Raw genomic sequence first — 16,696 nt, 5'->3', positions numbered from 1 at the left:
ATTACTTTAATTTTCTTTAACTAGTCAGCACTACTTTTCAACAGTTATTCTGTATTTTTGCACATAATGAACGCATACTTTAAAAAGGTTGTCGTGACCCTTTAATATTTCTCAATGGATGAGGCAGTATTACCTAAGGCCATTTGTATGAAAATGAAAAAGTACAGTATGATTTATGGAAATTTTTTATTATATTCCCAGTTTTTTTTCAAAAGGCCCATATTATTGCATTATGTGGGGGAGGTGGAACCAGACAGATGTCCCAAATATTATGATTTAGCAACCAGTAATTTCCTTAACAATTTTTTTCAAGGTACGTTTATGGGGACTGTAAGGTTAGGTAGAAAGTTGAGGTTTCTTCACTGAGAAACTTGCTCAGTCATACAGGAAAGCAACCAATTTACTGAGAAGTACTGAAGAATTCCATAACAAGAAAGGAGCTTTTCCTAAATACCAACAGATTAAAATTAAGGCATGGAAGCCTAGTAGAAATTCATGTGTGTGAAAAAATGAGTCAGGAGACTGGGAAATTGCTGAGGAGCTGTTCATCTATGTGCAAACACTTCCCCAATACTCTAGCACAGTTCAGAAGGTTGGATTATCACAGTGGTGTGACAGCCAGCCATGAAACAAAAAATTTGCTGGAGGCTGGTATTTACTACCCACTTGACATTTAAAAAAATCTGCAGAGTTTTCCTTCATAGATTTTTTTCTTAGCTCAGTGATGTAGACTGCTGCCTTTATCCTTATTTACTCTCTCAATTTCTTTCAGTGTGTTCTCTACCTATGTACTATCAGTACAAAATAGATAATTAATCTGCTGAATTTCTGCAGAAGACAGAACCAAATAAAAGCATGAAGAAATATCATAAGAATAAATATCATAAGATATTAATAATAAATATGACACTGAAATTCTATTTTTTTTCAGAGTCCAAACAGATTAAAAAGGCAGTCAATGTTTGGGCATTTTAATTTTGAAAAAATGAATACCAAAAAGATACACAGATTCAAAATGTTAAGTCAGTAAAATTAAACAAACACCTGAAACTCAATAATTAACATAGGTACTAAACCAGCAAAAGAAAATAGGAAGTGATAAATTAAAAGAGCAGCTTTTTGCTGCAGAGGCTACGTGTTATGCAGAAGGAAATTTGCTACGATGAAAAAACATTAACTTAATTCCATTCTAATTGGTGAACATATTTTAAATTTACTCTATTAAACTAAGTCATCTGTGTTTAAATCCAGATTTTGTAACGTGTTTGTAGCATAGGACTAATATTTGTTCGAGAAAAAGTTATAAGCAAGATAAAAGAAAGCTCTCAAAAGTTTCTCTCTCTTTCTCTCTTTGATTTATGCATGTGTGGATTCACATGAGCTGAATTGTTGTGAGGAACTAGAAAGCATAATCAAAAGTAGAACATCTTGGAAAGAAGGAAAATATCAGCCATTTTCTCTGTTACTTTGAGACATGGCAGAGATTGACACCATGTTTCTGCAAGCTCCTTTAGGGCAGTTGTAGAGAGTGATAAAGCCTCCCCCAAGCCTCCTTTTCTCCAGGCTAAACAACCCCTGCTCCCTCAGCCACCCCTCATCAGACGTGTTTTCTACACCTCTAGCAGCTTGACTGCCCTTCTCTGGACTCACTCCAGCCCCTCAATACCCTCTTTTCAACAGAGAGGCCCAGAACAGGACACATACTTGAGATGTGGCCTCACCAGTGCCGAGTACAGCAGGACAATCAGTCCCTGCCCTGCTCCTGCTGGCCACACCATTGCTGATCCAGGCCAGGATGCCATTGGCCTTCTTGGCCACCTGGGTGCACACTGGATCATGTTCAGCTGCTGTTTGCCAGCACCCCCAGGTCCTTTTCTGCTGGTCAGCTTTGCATTCGCTCTGCTCCCAGCCTATAGCACTGCCTGGGACTGTTGTGGCCCAAATGCAGAATCCAGAACTTGGATCATCCTTCTGATTCTTCTTGTAAGATGGGCCTCATATTTGCTATTTTCCAGTCAACTGGGACTTTTCTAGATAACCAGGACTGTTGGTAAATAATTGAGAGAAGCTTGGTGGACTCTTTCACCATCTCCCTGTTGGGTGCATCCCATCCCAGCCCATAGACTTGTGGATATCTAATTGGCACAGCAGATCACCAACCATTCCCTCCTGGATTATGGAGGTATCACTCAGATCCTCATCCCTAACTTCCAGCTCTAGGAGTTAGGTATCTTGAGTACTACTGCTTTTGGTGTTAAGATTGAGGCACAGAAGGCACTATCTCAGACTTTTTGTCATCCTCTGACACTACGGCATATTCTACACCCAGAAAAGAATGAAGATTCTCCTCCTTTTGCTGGCAGGGTATTTAGGGAAACTTTTTTGTATTGTCTTTAACCACAGAGACCAATATATGAATAATCTCCTGGCATCTTGCAGCCAGTCTGTATGCCCCATGTGACATTTGCCAGTCCCCGGTGGATATCTCAGGTGCCTGAGAGCATCAGTGTGGCAGTAGCCACCTGGGTTGAGGCAACTGAACTGAGCCCTAAGGAAACAGACATTGCCTATAAAGGAGATGTGCTTCTCTCAGTGACAGAACATCAAAAGAGCAAGGTGGAGTAACTGTACTAAACAAAATACACCAAGAGGTGTCAGTTTGCACTTCAGCCTTTGCAGATCTAAATACTCTCACAAGGTCTGGATGTTCTAAAAGATATTGACTCCATGAACAACTTCCCTTTGCCATTTTCTATGGAAAATGCATGCATATACTGAAAAATAATAAGATCATGTTTCTTAAATTAATTAGAGTATTTTCATTTAGTTTTTTTTTCCACGTAGTAGCCAGAAACAATGCTTTCTTACCATCATTTCTCAGTGTCAGAGGCGTAGGAGGACTCAAAACTCTGGCGTTTGTCACTGTGTTTTTCACCAGGCATATGTAGCTGCCAACATCGGATGTTTGCACCTTGGATATGTAGAGATTGCCTGTCTCCTGAGAGATGAAACGCCTGCTGTCTTCTGCCACAAAAGATGGGAATTCATTAAATACCCAGCTATAGATGATCTCTAAAAGAACACAGAAAGAAAATGAGATAAAGTAATTGCAGAAAAAATACTGTGTCATGTTAATAGATACACTAAATTAATGTTCATTAGCTTTATTTCAATAATCTATGGGGAGAAAAAGTTAAAGATGTTAAAAACTTTTAATTTGTTTGGTTTAGAATTCAAGAGGATATTTTTTTCTCCCCTTGGGAATTTGAAAATAGCATAAATATTGAATCCACAAGTTCCTTGTGAAGGCAGAATGAGTTCAGGTGAAATAATTAATTTATTCATCAGACTCAGAAAACAGCAATAAGATATTAAATAAATCCCTTTTGTAGTCTTTTGGGCCAAACCAATAATAATAGCCAAAGAATTATTTTCTCTACTAGGTCAGATTTGCAGGGAAATATATCAAGATGATTCCTGCAGAGCTATGGATGACTTCTGCAAATGTATGTGTATAAACAGGTTTCATTCTGAATGTTTGTTTTTAAAGTCACTAGATTGTAGTAACTGCTCTACATACCTTGTTGGCAATATTACTGCTTTATAGTTCTATCTTTTACATCTGCTTCATTGAAGAATTTCTTAACCTTTCCTTTATGCAGCTTAAATCCCTATGATCAATGAATAATTTCTTAAACCAAAACTACCAACAAATCATTGACTTTTAAAAATAGCAGTTAAATCCATTCCCTTGGTTCTTATTTTTATCCCATGAATCATCTATTCTATTTACCTGAATATTATATACTTTTCCCTTTATACTCATAATAATTTGTTGAGGGAAAAAAAAAGTTATTTCCTATTATTCTGTATGAGATTATATCATGATTTAATAAAAACCTAGATTCATTTATGCCTCAGAATTAGAAGTATCAGTAAAGTTAATGAGATTCTGATTTAGCAGGATATTCCTTGCAGGGAATATCCTGCTATTCATGTGGAGTTTCACCAACTCTGCTTTAAAGCCTTAACCCTATGTACACTTCTTTACACGTTGTTCTCCTTTTGAGCTTATTTTACATTGTTTAATTCTTTCTTCACACTTGAAAAAAATATTGCTCACTACTTAAACTGGCACATCTGATGAAAGGTTATTTGTTCCCTAATCTCCCTCCTGTAGCCTTCAGAAACCTGGCTTCAAAATGAGAAAAGCTGAAGTTAGTCCAGGAATGTAAAGTCCCCACTACTGCTCCAAGATGCTAACTGCTCCACTGGTATAACAAATTTCAAGCTTTTAAACCGAAATTTCTTGTGTGACTACTCATCTTCAGCAGCAACAGGAAGACAGTAATTTCAAGCATGTCAGTCTGGTTTTCTCATACTTTCATCCCCATGAAGTCAAAATCGTTTTTTGATATAAAGCTAGTCGAAAATAAAAGAGTCAAAGGGGTGAGAGGAAACACCTCAAAATTTAAATTTTGCTGTTTGGTTTTCTTTTAATGATAGGAGAAGAACTGGTATAAGTGTAAAACATATTACATCTTAACCAGGCATGCACTTTGACTATAAAAATATGGAGAGAATTAGAAATTCCAACTGATTTGTCCTTTCTATCCTTGTGTTGTACTGTCCCCTGATGCCGTGGTGAGAAAGGAACAAAGAAGCACAATGGCTGCTTTTTCAACCAATATAAGCAAACAGTGCATATAGTGCTAATAAGATGCAGTATCTTCTGAATCAATTTTTAGGAGGCTTACTCTTATTTTGAAATTAGATGAAAATTCTCCTAAAAAAAACTCTGGTGGTATCAATGTAAAAATGCTGTGTTAAAGGACTGAACACACTTAGCTGACAGGGGCGGAAGACTGCCTCAAAATCTCAAAATGGGGACTTAAACTGCACACATTGACTTTTACTAAAATCTTTTCTAGATTTATTAGTAATTCTGGTGGCTACATAGGACTCTAAGGAATTAAGAGCTCTCAGAGAGTTCTCTAAGTGTTCAGATTTTCCTTCCTCTTCTGTTATGTTTCAGGCAAAATACTAATAATGCCCCAAATATGTCTTGGAAAATTTTATTACCACATTTTGCCATAATGCTTTATCTGGCAAAAAATGATTCATGGCAGTACAAAATTCTACAAAATGATGATGAATACACAAGTTCAAGGAAAATACACAGGCTTTAACCGAAGACCTGTTACCAATTCAAATGGAAAGTAATCAGTCTCACTAATTGCTCTGGTTTAAAAGTAGTTCAAAGCAAATCCAAAACAGTCATCAGTGTGGGTTCACTGGCAGTTCACACAGAAGAGAATTTTCTCCATTCATAGCCTAAAACCACTTAGCATTAATTCTTCATTTATTAATTAGAATTAATACTAAAGAACAGATTTCAGGCAATAAATTTTTGTGCCTCTAAGGAAATAAAATACTTAGTCTTTGCCGGTGCTGAATCCAGGGGGATACTGTCATTTTGTCACTTTCTTAATTATTTTTGCTGTTAAATATGGCGTGATGGATGAATGTGGACTGGCATAGTGTACTGTGACAAAAAAATGTAACAGAACTCCTGCCAAACCTGAAACTCAAAGCATTTATGCTACAGAGCTGTGGTTAAGACCTTTTTTTTTTTTTTTTTTTTTTAAATGCACACCTAGAACATCTGTATTCCAGCCAGGAGCCAAACTCTTAAGTCCAGAAGAAAGTGTTAGCAGTTTACTTGATTCTTGTCAGCCCATTGACATCGAAAGAATTGCTCCTATTTTTCATTTCTAAAAAGCAAAACCCGAAGAATACCCTTTAAAATACCTGAAGAAGGCATCTGAATGCTCATATCTGGAATGCAGCTGGAATTCTTGGTCTCCTTTGCAGGTGAAAAGTCCCTTAGACACTTCATGAATTTTTTTTCTCCTGTTAAACCTGGTTAATGAGTTCAGCAGATTCTTAAATAAAATTTTGAGGGTCATGTCCATACACTATGCATAGGTTTCAGTGGAAATATCACAGGAAAATGTTGCAGACCAGTCAGAAACAACCACAGCTGGCTTGGGATCTGGGGACCCCACAGTTTTTAGCTGACAGAAGTAGATGGATGATCTTGCAGAAGTGATTTCACAAAAGGGTGTTCACAGAATGACTGCAATTAAGGGAAAATGGGTGTACCTTGACATTGATCCATTGTGCAAATATCTCACATTTCTAAATTTGTAGCCCAAGAAGAAGATGAATCATGCATTGCTGTTCACATTCTTGGACTCTGACTGTTTCTACTTTGTCTGCCAGCAAAATTACAAGTTAGAGTTTGTAAAAAACAAAATTGCTAGCAAAGGCTGGCCAAGTACAAAACCTGGGCGTCTGTTTTGTTTTGCTGGTTTGTTTTTCTACTGTCAGTTTTTAGCATAAGCCAATACTCATTGCAAAGACATATTAAAAAAAAAACAAACTAATAAAAAGACAATAATGGAGAATCAACATTTAAAACATAGCTGTCTCTCTGTAGAAATATGTGTAATCCATACTGTACAGGCACAATAAACTATTCTGAAACGGTGGATGAAGTTACATGTCACAAGTCCCACAAGAGTTCAGCACAGGAGCACATGTAAACTGCAAGAAGAAAGGTATTTAATTGTCTGAAATCCTACTCATACAAAATGGTAAACTGCTGAGTGAACTTTCAGGATTACAGAGCAAGAAGCTGAAGACCAAATGGATGACACCAGCTCTATTTGTGCACAGTTCACTGCAGTTTTTACTGAACTTCAAGCCTGAATTTTCCTATAATGGTTTATGTTACAAGATTTTAGAACCAGTATCATTTGGCCAAGCACAAATACAACTGTCACTGTATTATTTTTCAATGGGATATTGAACTCCAGAGGTGCACCTCAAGCCTGATAGATAAATAATGTTAACCTTCAAGAAATTTTTAAGCTAAAAGTCAGAGCTACTAAGATCTAAATAAACCAAACCAGATCTTTAAAATCAGAAAGTAATTACTTTAGATATGGACCTTATGAAGTCATCTGCTTTTCAGAAAAACTTTAGTAAATGGTTTTTCCATGCTGTACACAATTTGCTTTCAATAGGGAAAATAAGTTTAAGACAAAAGAGAAAACTAACCACTGCATTTTACACAAGTTTGGAGTTCTTTTCAAACCATGTGCTGAGGTTTTTTTTTTTATTTTTATGCCCACCTTTTTATTTTTAATGTGACATCAATGAGAAAATGACAAAGAGGATGCAGAGCCCTTCCTGGAAATTACAGTTGTCTGCCAACATAAAAGAAAGTTTTCCACAGATACTTTGCATCAACACAAACAGAAAAAGAGAATAAAAAGTTGGAGAAATTATGTATTGTAGAACAGTTGTAAATTGATATGTGTTGGGCTGAAAAAGTCTTCTGCTGCTATATTCTCTTATATATAATATCTTGGTGTAAAAATGATATAAGTCATTTTGGTAACTGCAAAACTGATAGTTCCTTTTATGAATAACTAACCTTGTTTACAGGAGGATGACTCTAAGGAAATATTTATCTTTTTTTCTGAAGATGATTTGGAAAGCCTTCCTAATACAGCCTTCCTATCTCCGATTTGTTTCTGTATTTTATTAAACACTTTTTACTAGGCTATATAGGTCAAAATCTGGGTCATTTTGTAATGAAGTAGTAAGAAGAGCTCATCTATTTCCTGACAGAATTAATTTATAGTGTGAAATCTTGCTTACTATAATTTCTTAAATGATTTTTGTAGTTCTATTTTCTCTACTAAACAACACTAATTCCTAAACTGTCACAACATGATGTACTTCCCATAATGGATGAAGCTGGAATACTTACATATCAGCATTTTTCCTAGTGCTTTTGGAGATATTCTGATGCAGAAAATGTCGGTACTATGGCAATGTAAAAGTGTTTCTGTCACTGTGGGTCAGCATGAAATAATGCCTGAAGTATTGTAAAGAGAGCTGTGCTGAAGCATTCAGATAACACCAAATATTCACTCCTGTGTTTGTTACTGCCTGAATATTTCACAGATTTGCTTCAGGGATTTTCTCTTAAGAAATTGCTCCATTCATCCTTTTAACATGAGGTTTCTGGACAACCATTTCAGCAGTCCTGTTAGCTAAGTGGTATTTTGGGTCCAAGTGAAGACATAACAAGAAGGTTGTTATATAAACTCTATTAAGGTCACTGAAAAACTAAGTGTCCATAACATGGCTAAATTTTGCCTATTCAAGGGCAAAGCATGCAAAATACCCATGCCATAATTGCACTTCTGTGGAGTTATAATGTTTGTACAAGAAATAATTCCAGTTCTAGACTTCATTTTGTTGTGCAGTGGAGATCCCATTGGAAAATATATTTCTCTTCATCCACTCAGAATTTGCTTTGATTGCTCTAATTCCACAAGATGGCAGTACTTGATGAATAAATGGTATTGATGCCTGATGACAGCCAAAATCTGAGATAATCTAGAAGTTTTTGCAAATCTGAAGAAGTTTTTATTGTTATATTTTAATTGATAAGCAAAACAGCAAAAAGTACACTCAAGATTACAGGCTGCATTTACTATATATTATATTAAATATATAAATTTCAAATATATTATTAAATATATATATATATTAAATATATTGAAATATATATATCCAATGAAATTTTCAAGATGGATTTCCTTAGCATTTAGAACTATACTGTTTGAATGAAATAAACTGTAAGGAAATATATAGGCCTACATCTCCTCTTCTGAAAATATAAAGCCTAATTTTATGCTAAGCCCAGCTTTGAACTTTTGCCTCACAATATTCAGTACACTATCCAAAGAATAAGGGTGCAATATGCAGTACCCTCTAATAATGGGGAACACTTCACATTAAGAGGGAAAAGAGGCTTCTTTTTAGCTAAAATGAATGAAAACAATGGGTTGATCCTCCATCCTCCCACTGCAACCAGATAAATAATTGTGGTGCATTTCTCTTTGCTGCTATGGTTTATTATCAGTGCTCAATAATCTTCTAAGAAAATATTTAATGGACATAATTTATTTGTTGCATTGTAACACACCTACATGGAGCAAACAGATATTGTCGATTTATCAGTTAGCAATTAAATTGGTTATTTCCTTCTCTGGGGGCTTTGCATCTACTGCTCACTTATCTGAAACACAATTCTACCAATCACATGTTTGTCTTTCTTCAGATTCAATAACAGTGATAAATCTCCAAATATTTTCTTTCTTATAAACACTCACACAGCTAATAGCTAAAAATATTCTGGAAACGTCAAATATATTGTCAGGATTCATCTTGTTCTGGAGGATGCAAATATTATATTGTTGTTACCAGTGTAGACAGACAATGTAGTCTCGTTTGTACTTTAATATTCATGAAATGTACCCAGTCACTGAAACATATAAAGACTGATGAAATGTATTTCTCATACATGCACTCTTTAAAGAGACCACATAGCATACGACAAAAAATACATCTTTGAAAAGATATTGGATTATCACATGTATTTGATTGTCATTGGTATGATTCTCATAATAAAAAAGAAACCTGTTCCACAATGTGTCAAAATACTGTTATCAAAACCACACATTATTCAGGCCCTTCTTCTGCCCTCAGGCAAGACCAAATATTCTCAGCACACTCTAAAAGAATGTTCAGTGATTTATATTTCTAAATTTAGATCTTCACAATAACCTATTTTTTTATTGGATAATTGGACAGTTTTCTTTAATATTTATCTGTATTATTTTTAATACTGTTTATTGCCTTTAACAAACACCATATTGGAAGTACTGAAAACACATTACTGGAAAGCAATATTAAACTTTTGCAGCTACAGTGGAATACCATTACCCTTGTGCATATCAAACTTTTGTTTGCAAGGCTGGATCAGCCAAATCTCTTCAACTTTTCTTCAGAAGTCCTGATTTTTAATCTTTTATTTAATTTTTATTGTTTTCATCTCCACTGCTTTTCTACATCTTATAAGGTAGGACTCAAAGTTGGACATCAACACTACTGAGCAGTGGAACAAGAGTCACTCATACTCCACAGGTAGCAGCTCTCTTAGGATGTCCTAGAATTCTACTACTGAATTATCCATTCAACTAAGTCTTCTGTTATTATTTTAAATTGCGTTTTTCTAAGGAAAAATGCCATTCAATCACTTATTCCTTTTTATTCTCTGTACATTTGATCTTTGATAAGTACAGCAATCTGAATTTTGCTGAATTTAGTGTTATTCCTTGTGAGCCATTTATCCAATACACTGATCATTTTTGATTTTCATTCTGTGTTCTGCAGTAATTGTAACCTCTTTCAGGGAAAGGCTAAATATGCCTTTCTTTCCTCTAGGTCACACACACTTCCAAAAAATAAAATTTAATTTAATATATATTCTCAGCAACCTTCTCATGTAAAGAAATGTTTAGACATACTTTAAGGTCATTTTATCAATATACATTGTTCTTTTATGTAAATATAGAAGATATTTAAATGACAGAAATTTATGGGAGAAGAGCCTGATGGGAGAAACAAATAAATTTGTGATAATATTTGAAAGTATTTTTTGAGGAAGACAAACGCTGGAAACAGAAAATTCTCAACAAAAGGCAGAAAAAAGCTACATAAAAATTTTGAAAATTATTTTTTTGAAGCAATTAAGGGATTTTAAACAACAAGTCTGTTATTTATATTCTTCTATTTTTTAGGTAGGAATGGAAATGAATACTTATATAGAAAATTCTTGAATACTCCATATAAATTAATGTTCTATGGTTTATAACACAGCAGGTAATACAAATACCACTGTATATTGTAATTTGCTGTGAAAATTAATACTAGAGAATCGCTATTGAAACAAATGAAAAATCCACAGTAAGCAGGAGCAGGGCAGTGACCGTCCCCCTGTAGCCAGCACTGCTGAGGCCACAGCTCCAATGCTGTGCTCAGTTCTGGGCCCCTCAGTGCAAGAGAGACATTGAGGGGCTGGAGCGTGTCCAGGGAAGGGCAACGGAGCTGGGGAAGGGTGTTTAGCAGAAATCCCGTGAGGAAACTGCCTGGGAGTGTTTAGCCTGAAGAAAGAGAGGTTTGGGAAGATCTCAGTCTCTAAAACTACCTGAAAGGAGATTGTAGCCAGGTAGGGATCAGTCTCTACCCTCAAGCAAAAGCTGAAATGATAAGAAGAAATGGCCGCAGGTTGTGCCAGGGGAAATTTTAATTGGATATTAGGAATTCTTCACTAAAAATGTTGTGGAACATTGGAAAAAGATTTCCAGGGAAGTGATGAATTCACAAACCCTGCAGGTATTTAGAGGATATATAGCCATGGCACTTAGTGTTGCTGGATTTGATGATCTTAAGTGTCTTCTCCAATCTAAATGGTTCTATGATTAGAAATTTCCAAAGAGAAGAACTAAATTTGGTCTATCATTATCACTATGCATTTGTAATCACTGATTTACAGGAAACATAAGATTTGTCAAAGGCAAATATGCAGAAAACATCACTGATAAACTCTGATATAGATAGCTTATTTTTATTAGAACCTTCTTAATGATGGAAATGTGTTGAATCTACAAGTTGATTGTTTCTTAATAATTGGAATGAACAAGGATTCTGTGGTAATGCTTAACTAACTATTGCATTCATATGAAAAGTGTGGCACTGGAAAATAATGAATATTTTGTTTAATGCTAGGAAATCATCACTGTGTAGAATATGTGTGGAAATTATTTTCTCTGGCAAAACATTTGACAGAATTTAAAGGGATTTTTTCTTTTTTTTTCATTCACACTTTAGGTTTCTCTTGTTCTCTGATTGTGCTATGGCACTTGATTTTCTCTATAATTGAATGGCACTGGTGATAATTACTTCAGCACTCTCTGCTCTCCTCTAAGTTTGATGCAGTGGTGAGTATGATGAAAAATCCTACTCCAGAGCTTTGTGACTTGTAGGGAACCCAGAGTCCCGCACCCAAGGGGACAACTGCTTTACGTGGAAATTTCATTTTATGACTACTTCAATGATGCTAATAGATAATGCATTTTGAAGGCATAACTAGGACATTTTTCAAAACAATAAAATAGAAGTAATGTTTGGATGATGATTATCCAGATTTATAGAATATTACTCTGTCTTAACTCTTTTTCAGCTGAGAGATGCAAAATGCATAATTTTCCTTATTCAGCAGAAGAAACTCTGAAAAGCAAATTCTGTAATTTGGCTACAAATACTCAGTAGTACTTCAGTTATAATAGTATCAGTCTCTCAAGGAGCTTATATATATGTTTCAGTTCAGTTTCTTGTTCTTACAAGAAAGAAGCAATTTAAATTTGTCCCTTTACACCTCAGTCACCTTCATTCCTAATGTCAGGAAGGATTAATAGTAGCAGAAAGATTTCTTTAACAAGATTTAAATTCAGGTTTCTGGGTATTGAAATGGAAATAAAAGGCAAGTAGACCTCTAGTTTATACTTCAAAACACTTTTTTTAACAGAATTCACCAGTCTATACATGTAGTTGTTGTCATAGGAATTGTACTGTCAAAACGTGGGTTCTTGGAGTCTGTAGAGTTACCCTTGCATGACTGTACACACTGAACTTAAGACATAGCCCACTGCCTCTCTGCTTTATATTCTCTTGATATTAAGTGTTTTAATATAAATGTAAAGGCTTTTGCTGGATCTGTTTGCAGGTCAGTGCTTGGTGAATTCCACCATGAGCATAACACAATGTGATTGATGAATCTTTCTCGGGCCTGCTTCTTTGGTCCTATAGTATTTCTTACCCTAAGGTAATAAAAGGAAGTGACTTTCCAGCAGTCCTGAATCAAGCCATAGTCAAATGGATATCTCCACTAACACATAATTCTTCTAATTTCTAATATTTTTTCCTCTTCACACCAGTTCTTTTTATATCTATAAGTAATATAGATATAAAAGTGTCAAAAGACACACACAAAACTTTATAGCCAATGAATCCTTAGGACCTTTGTCGATGATCATAAGGGACAGGTAGCTATTCTCTCATCTTCCCTCTGAATATGATTTTCAAATATGTAAAAAACCGAAACAACAAAATAACAGTGTAAATCTCATAATCCCCCACATGTTAAAGATCTAGTGCTCAGCTCCTTCTTGATGTATTTTCTAGTCTTAAATGTACCAAGGAACGGATTGGCCATTACATTTTTCTGAACATAATGGAACTGGGGAACATATGCCTCAGAGAATAGCATAAAACCAATTTTATAGTTCAAAAGAAATTTTTTACATACTAAGAATGATGGTGACAGATGATTTTTTCCACCTTAATTAAAAAATAAAGTGCAGACAGAGGAAGAAACATATCACATTAGCAAATTGCCCCAGAATGCTGATATTGCTGTTCAACCATGTTGTACAAATAAATCACCGCAAATAACGTCAGCAACAATAAATCATTTAAAGTGTAACAGTCTTGAGAATGCAACTCCTACCTGTTTCTACATACAGACATTACACTGTTGCATCCCTGTGCACACTGTTCTGCACTGCTGGAAACCCAGTGAACTGCTTCCACCTATCTTCTACTTGTCACATAATTGTTATTGAGACATAATATGCAGACTTCTATTGTCTGATTTTTAGCCTAGACCAGTATCAAAGGATTATGTATCCCATCCTCAAACCCTCAGCAATAGCAAAGTGAAACATTTTAAATACATGTGTCCCATTGCATATAGGTATCAAATGGAAGAAGGTATTTGTCCAACTCTCCTATTCTTTTTGTTTATTCTAAAGGAAATATCATTAATAAAATAATGCAAACAGCAGGCAGTCCGTCACTCTCTTCTGCTGACTATGTACATAATTTTAAGAAGTCTTATTCTGTTTTTTGAAATCCATTTTCATTTAGGAGTAGGAAAGAATTGTGACATGATGCCTGAAGATTTTTAGCTTTTTCATATATTTGTAGCTTTTCAGATTTTTAATATATAGCTGTATAGCTTGTAGCACTTTCTGACACTTTAGAATGGTAGTTATCCTTTCTCACACATTCTGCCACACTCTTGAAATTCTGTTTGATTTTATTTTCAAGGGGAACAATTTCTAACAAGAACATCCTGTTTTGCAGCAGCAGTTGGGAGACATTACAAGATACAGGGCTAAGAACCCCAATGGAGCAGGTCGAAGGGTGGGTTACCAAGACAGCCTTGCTCCCTTTGGATGTACTTGCCAGATATACTAATAAGTTAAACTTACAAAAACTGGGAAAATTCAATTCTGTGTGTGAACATAAGTATATTTTGTGCACCTGAAAGCTTTAATTTAAAAACTGCCATTTTTGTTATCAATTTTAATATTATCTGGAAAGTTTTCCTTCTGATTCTTGGCAACAAAAGATCTGGATCTTGTAAAGTCATGAGATCTGGATTGTAAATCAGTGCAATTTTAGTCTTTCTTTGATGTTTTCTTTATAGATCATCCACTGTTATCCTCTGGAAAACATGTATTGCTTCTTTCTTCTTGCATTTGATAGAGGTGAAAATAGACTCTTCAGGATTGAAACTAGCTTGCTAAACTCCTAAAGGACTTTGTGGTTCTTCAGGAAAAGCCAAGCTGTAAAATACTTTATCAGTATTACCTACATCCTTCTTTTCATTCTCTTTTCCTACTCCTGAATTTTTATCCCTGCAGTCTCCTATAGGACATTTTCTCACTTATTGAAAGAGGAAAAGTAGCATGCAAATTACTTCAATAAACTTTATTGCTTCAATAAACTTATAAATTAAGTAAAATTTTCTTGTTGCAGGTTCTCCACTCTGGGAGAAGCAGCATCAAAACAACAGGAACTGTATCAACTGGCTAAAAAAGTCATCACAATGATTTTAACAGTATTGAAACAGAGCATAAGAACATGGGAGATAGAATGGGTAATCAAATTATCAGAATTAAGTGTGATATTAATTATTAAATAGTTAAAATGATGGCATTTTGGTCATAAAAAGTCACCTTTTCACTACTACTGCTCTGGAAAACATAATTTGTTGTTAGAAGATATAGAATGTACATGTGCTGTGGTGCAGTGATTCAGATCTGCTTATAATCAGATTGCTGTCTGAACTGTTACATTATTATGTTTATACCTATCCAGTCATTTTCTCCTTGAAAAATCCAAGCAATTGCCTTTAACATATTTAATGTTAAATTATAGCTGCCTTCATGACAGTTATAATTTTATAGTATAGGAAAAAACACCATAATACATCCATATATGTATATATATATGTATTTCTAAACAGTTTCTAGTTTTCCCTTTGAAAAAGAAAAAGGCAAACGAGATATCCCAACCATTCATACCATTCGAAATAAATTTATTTCGAACAATCTTCCTGAACTGATTAAATTGGGCTTTATGAAAATCTATGTCTCATTAAGCTTTGAATCACCTCCAATGGCTGTAAGTTCACTTTCATACTTCAGGAATAAGTGACTTTATTATATAGAGAAACTTATTAATGGAATCGGGCAGAACTCAGATCAGTTCTGTCCAAAGCCTTCTGCCTCTGAACCAAAACTGATCTCCTAACTTTTGTAGTAGTCTTCTCTACCAGAATCACCATTGAATTCAGCTAATTATGCCTAGTGTGGGGAGAATTGCATTTTCTGAAAACTCTCCTGTTTTCATCCTGGTTTTTTTACACCCTTTAAGATTTCATCACAATGGTCTTGGAGATAAAAAGCTAGAATCCAGAACCTTAGAAATAGATAATTTTTCATTCCTTTCTCCTTCTGTTTCCTCTTGTTTCAGCTTTCTGATCAGCATTGTATTTCTGGCTTCTTCTCCTTAGTTGCACAGATTAATGTGTGCATTCTCACTCTATACTTTTCTGTGATATGGAGATGTAATTAGGATTAATTAGGAATTTTCTAACTTAAACAAAATGGGCCTTCTGATATTTATCTAGCTGACATGTTAGTGAAATAGTATTTTTCCAGGCATCAGCTTAGTAAAACATTGGATCTAAACAGTGGACGGATTCTAATGGGAAGGTTAATATGAGCGGGTCAGTTCTGGGAGAGCCCTGCACCTCTGAGTTGGTAACTGCTGTATGTGACATCAGTCTTAAATCTGTGAACCTTGGGCTGCTGCTGTTTTACAAATTGTGTAACCATTGCCACAGAAAGCATTTGTGCAACACTTTAGTTGGTACTTTCCAACACAAGCTGAGAAAAATTGGATGTGATACCCTGAGCATCCATTTCTGTTAAACCTGGCAGGACAATGCTGTCTAGTTTAACCCCTAAACTAAGAGGTTTCTGCTAGCTATGCCTAATTGGTTGGGACATATCAGTAACAGGCTAGTAACTTGTCTTGAGGGAAGAGGAGCTTGCCCACTACAGAAACTTTTCATCATTGTCCTATTTGTCAGGCTGTAGACAAATAGTCATGTACAGCTGGTGCCTGAGAGGCAATAGTGCATGAGCCTGAGGGCCAACTCACTCCACATATTTTTAAAATTAATTAATCTCATGCTTCTCCCTCTTTTCTTGGTATCTCCTTTCACTTTGTTTCTCCTGAGCTGTCAGCTGGGGTAATATATGTAGACAATACTGTGGCTGTGAAACTACAGCACACATCCCTTAAGCAGAGCCCTGTCAGGGCTGCCCCCATCATCCATTGTTGTGTGCTGTCT

General features: G+C 35.3%; 1 protein-coding gene across 3 annotated transcripts in view; it reads right to left on the bottom strand.

The window, feature by feature from the left end:
• CNTN5 (contactin 5) overlaps window positions 1–16,696 on the bottom strand; it is a 611,650-nt gene that overhangs the window by 156,684 nt on the left and 438,270 nt on the right. For all 3 annotated transcript variants that reach the window (XM_066544731.1, XM_066544730.1, XM_066544732.1), the window contains one exon: window positions 2,869–3,072. In XM_066544731.1, the coding sequence (XP_066400828.1) occupies window positions 2,869–3,072 (204 nt within the window). The remainder of the gene's footprint in view (window positions 1–2,868; window positions 3,073–16,696) is intronic.

This window comes from Molothrus aeneus, chromosome 2, assembly GCF_037042795.1.
Source record: "Molothrus aeneus isolate 106 chromosome 2, BPBGC_Maene_1.0, whole genome shotgun sequence".
In the NCBI taxonomy this organism is placed as follows: Eukaryota; Metazoa; Chordata; class Aves; order Passeriformes; family Icteridae; genus Molothrus; species Molothrus aeneus.
The sequence above is the reverse complement of the archived record's forward strand: the minus strand, read 5'-3'. Positions and strand labels throughout refer to the sequence as shown.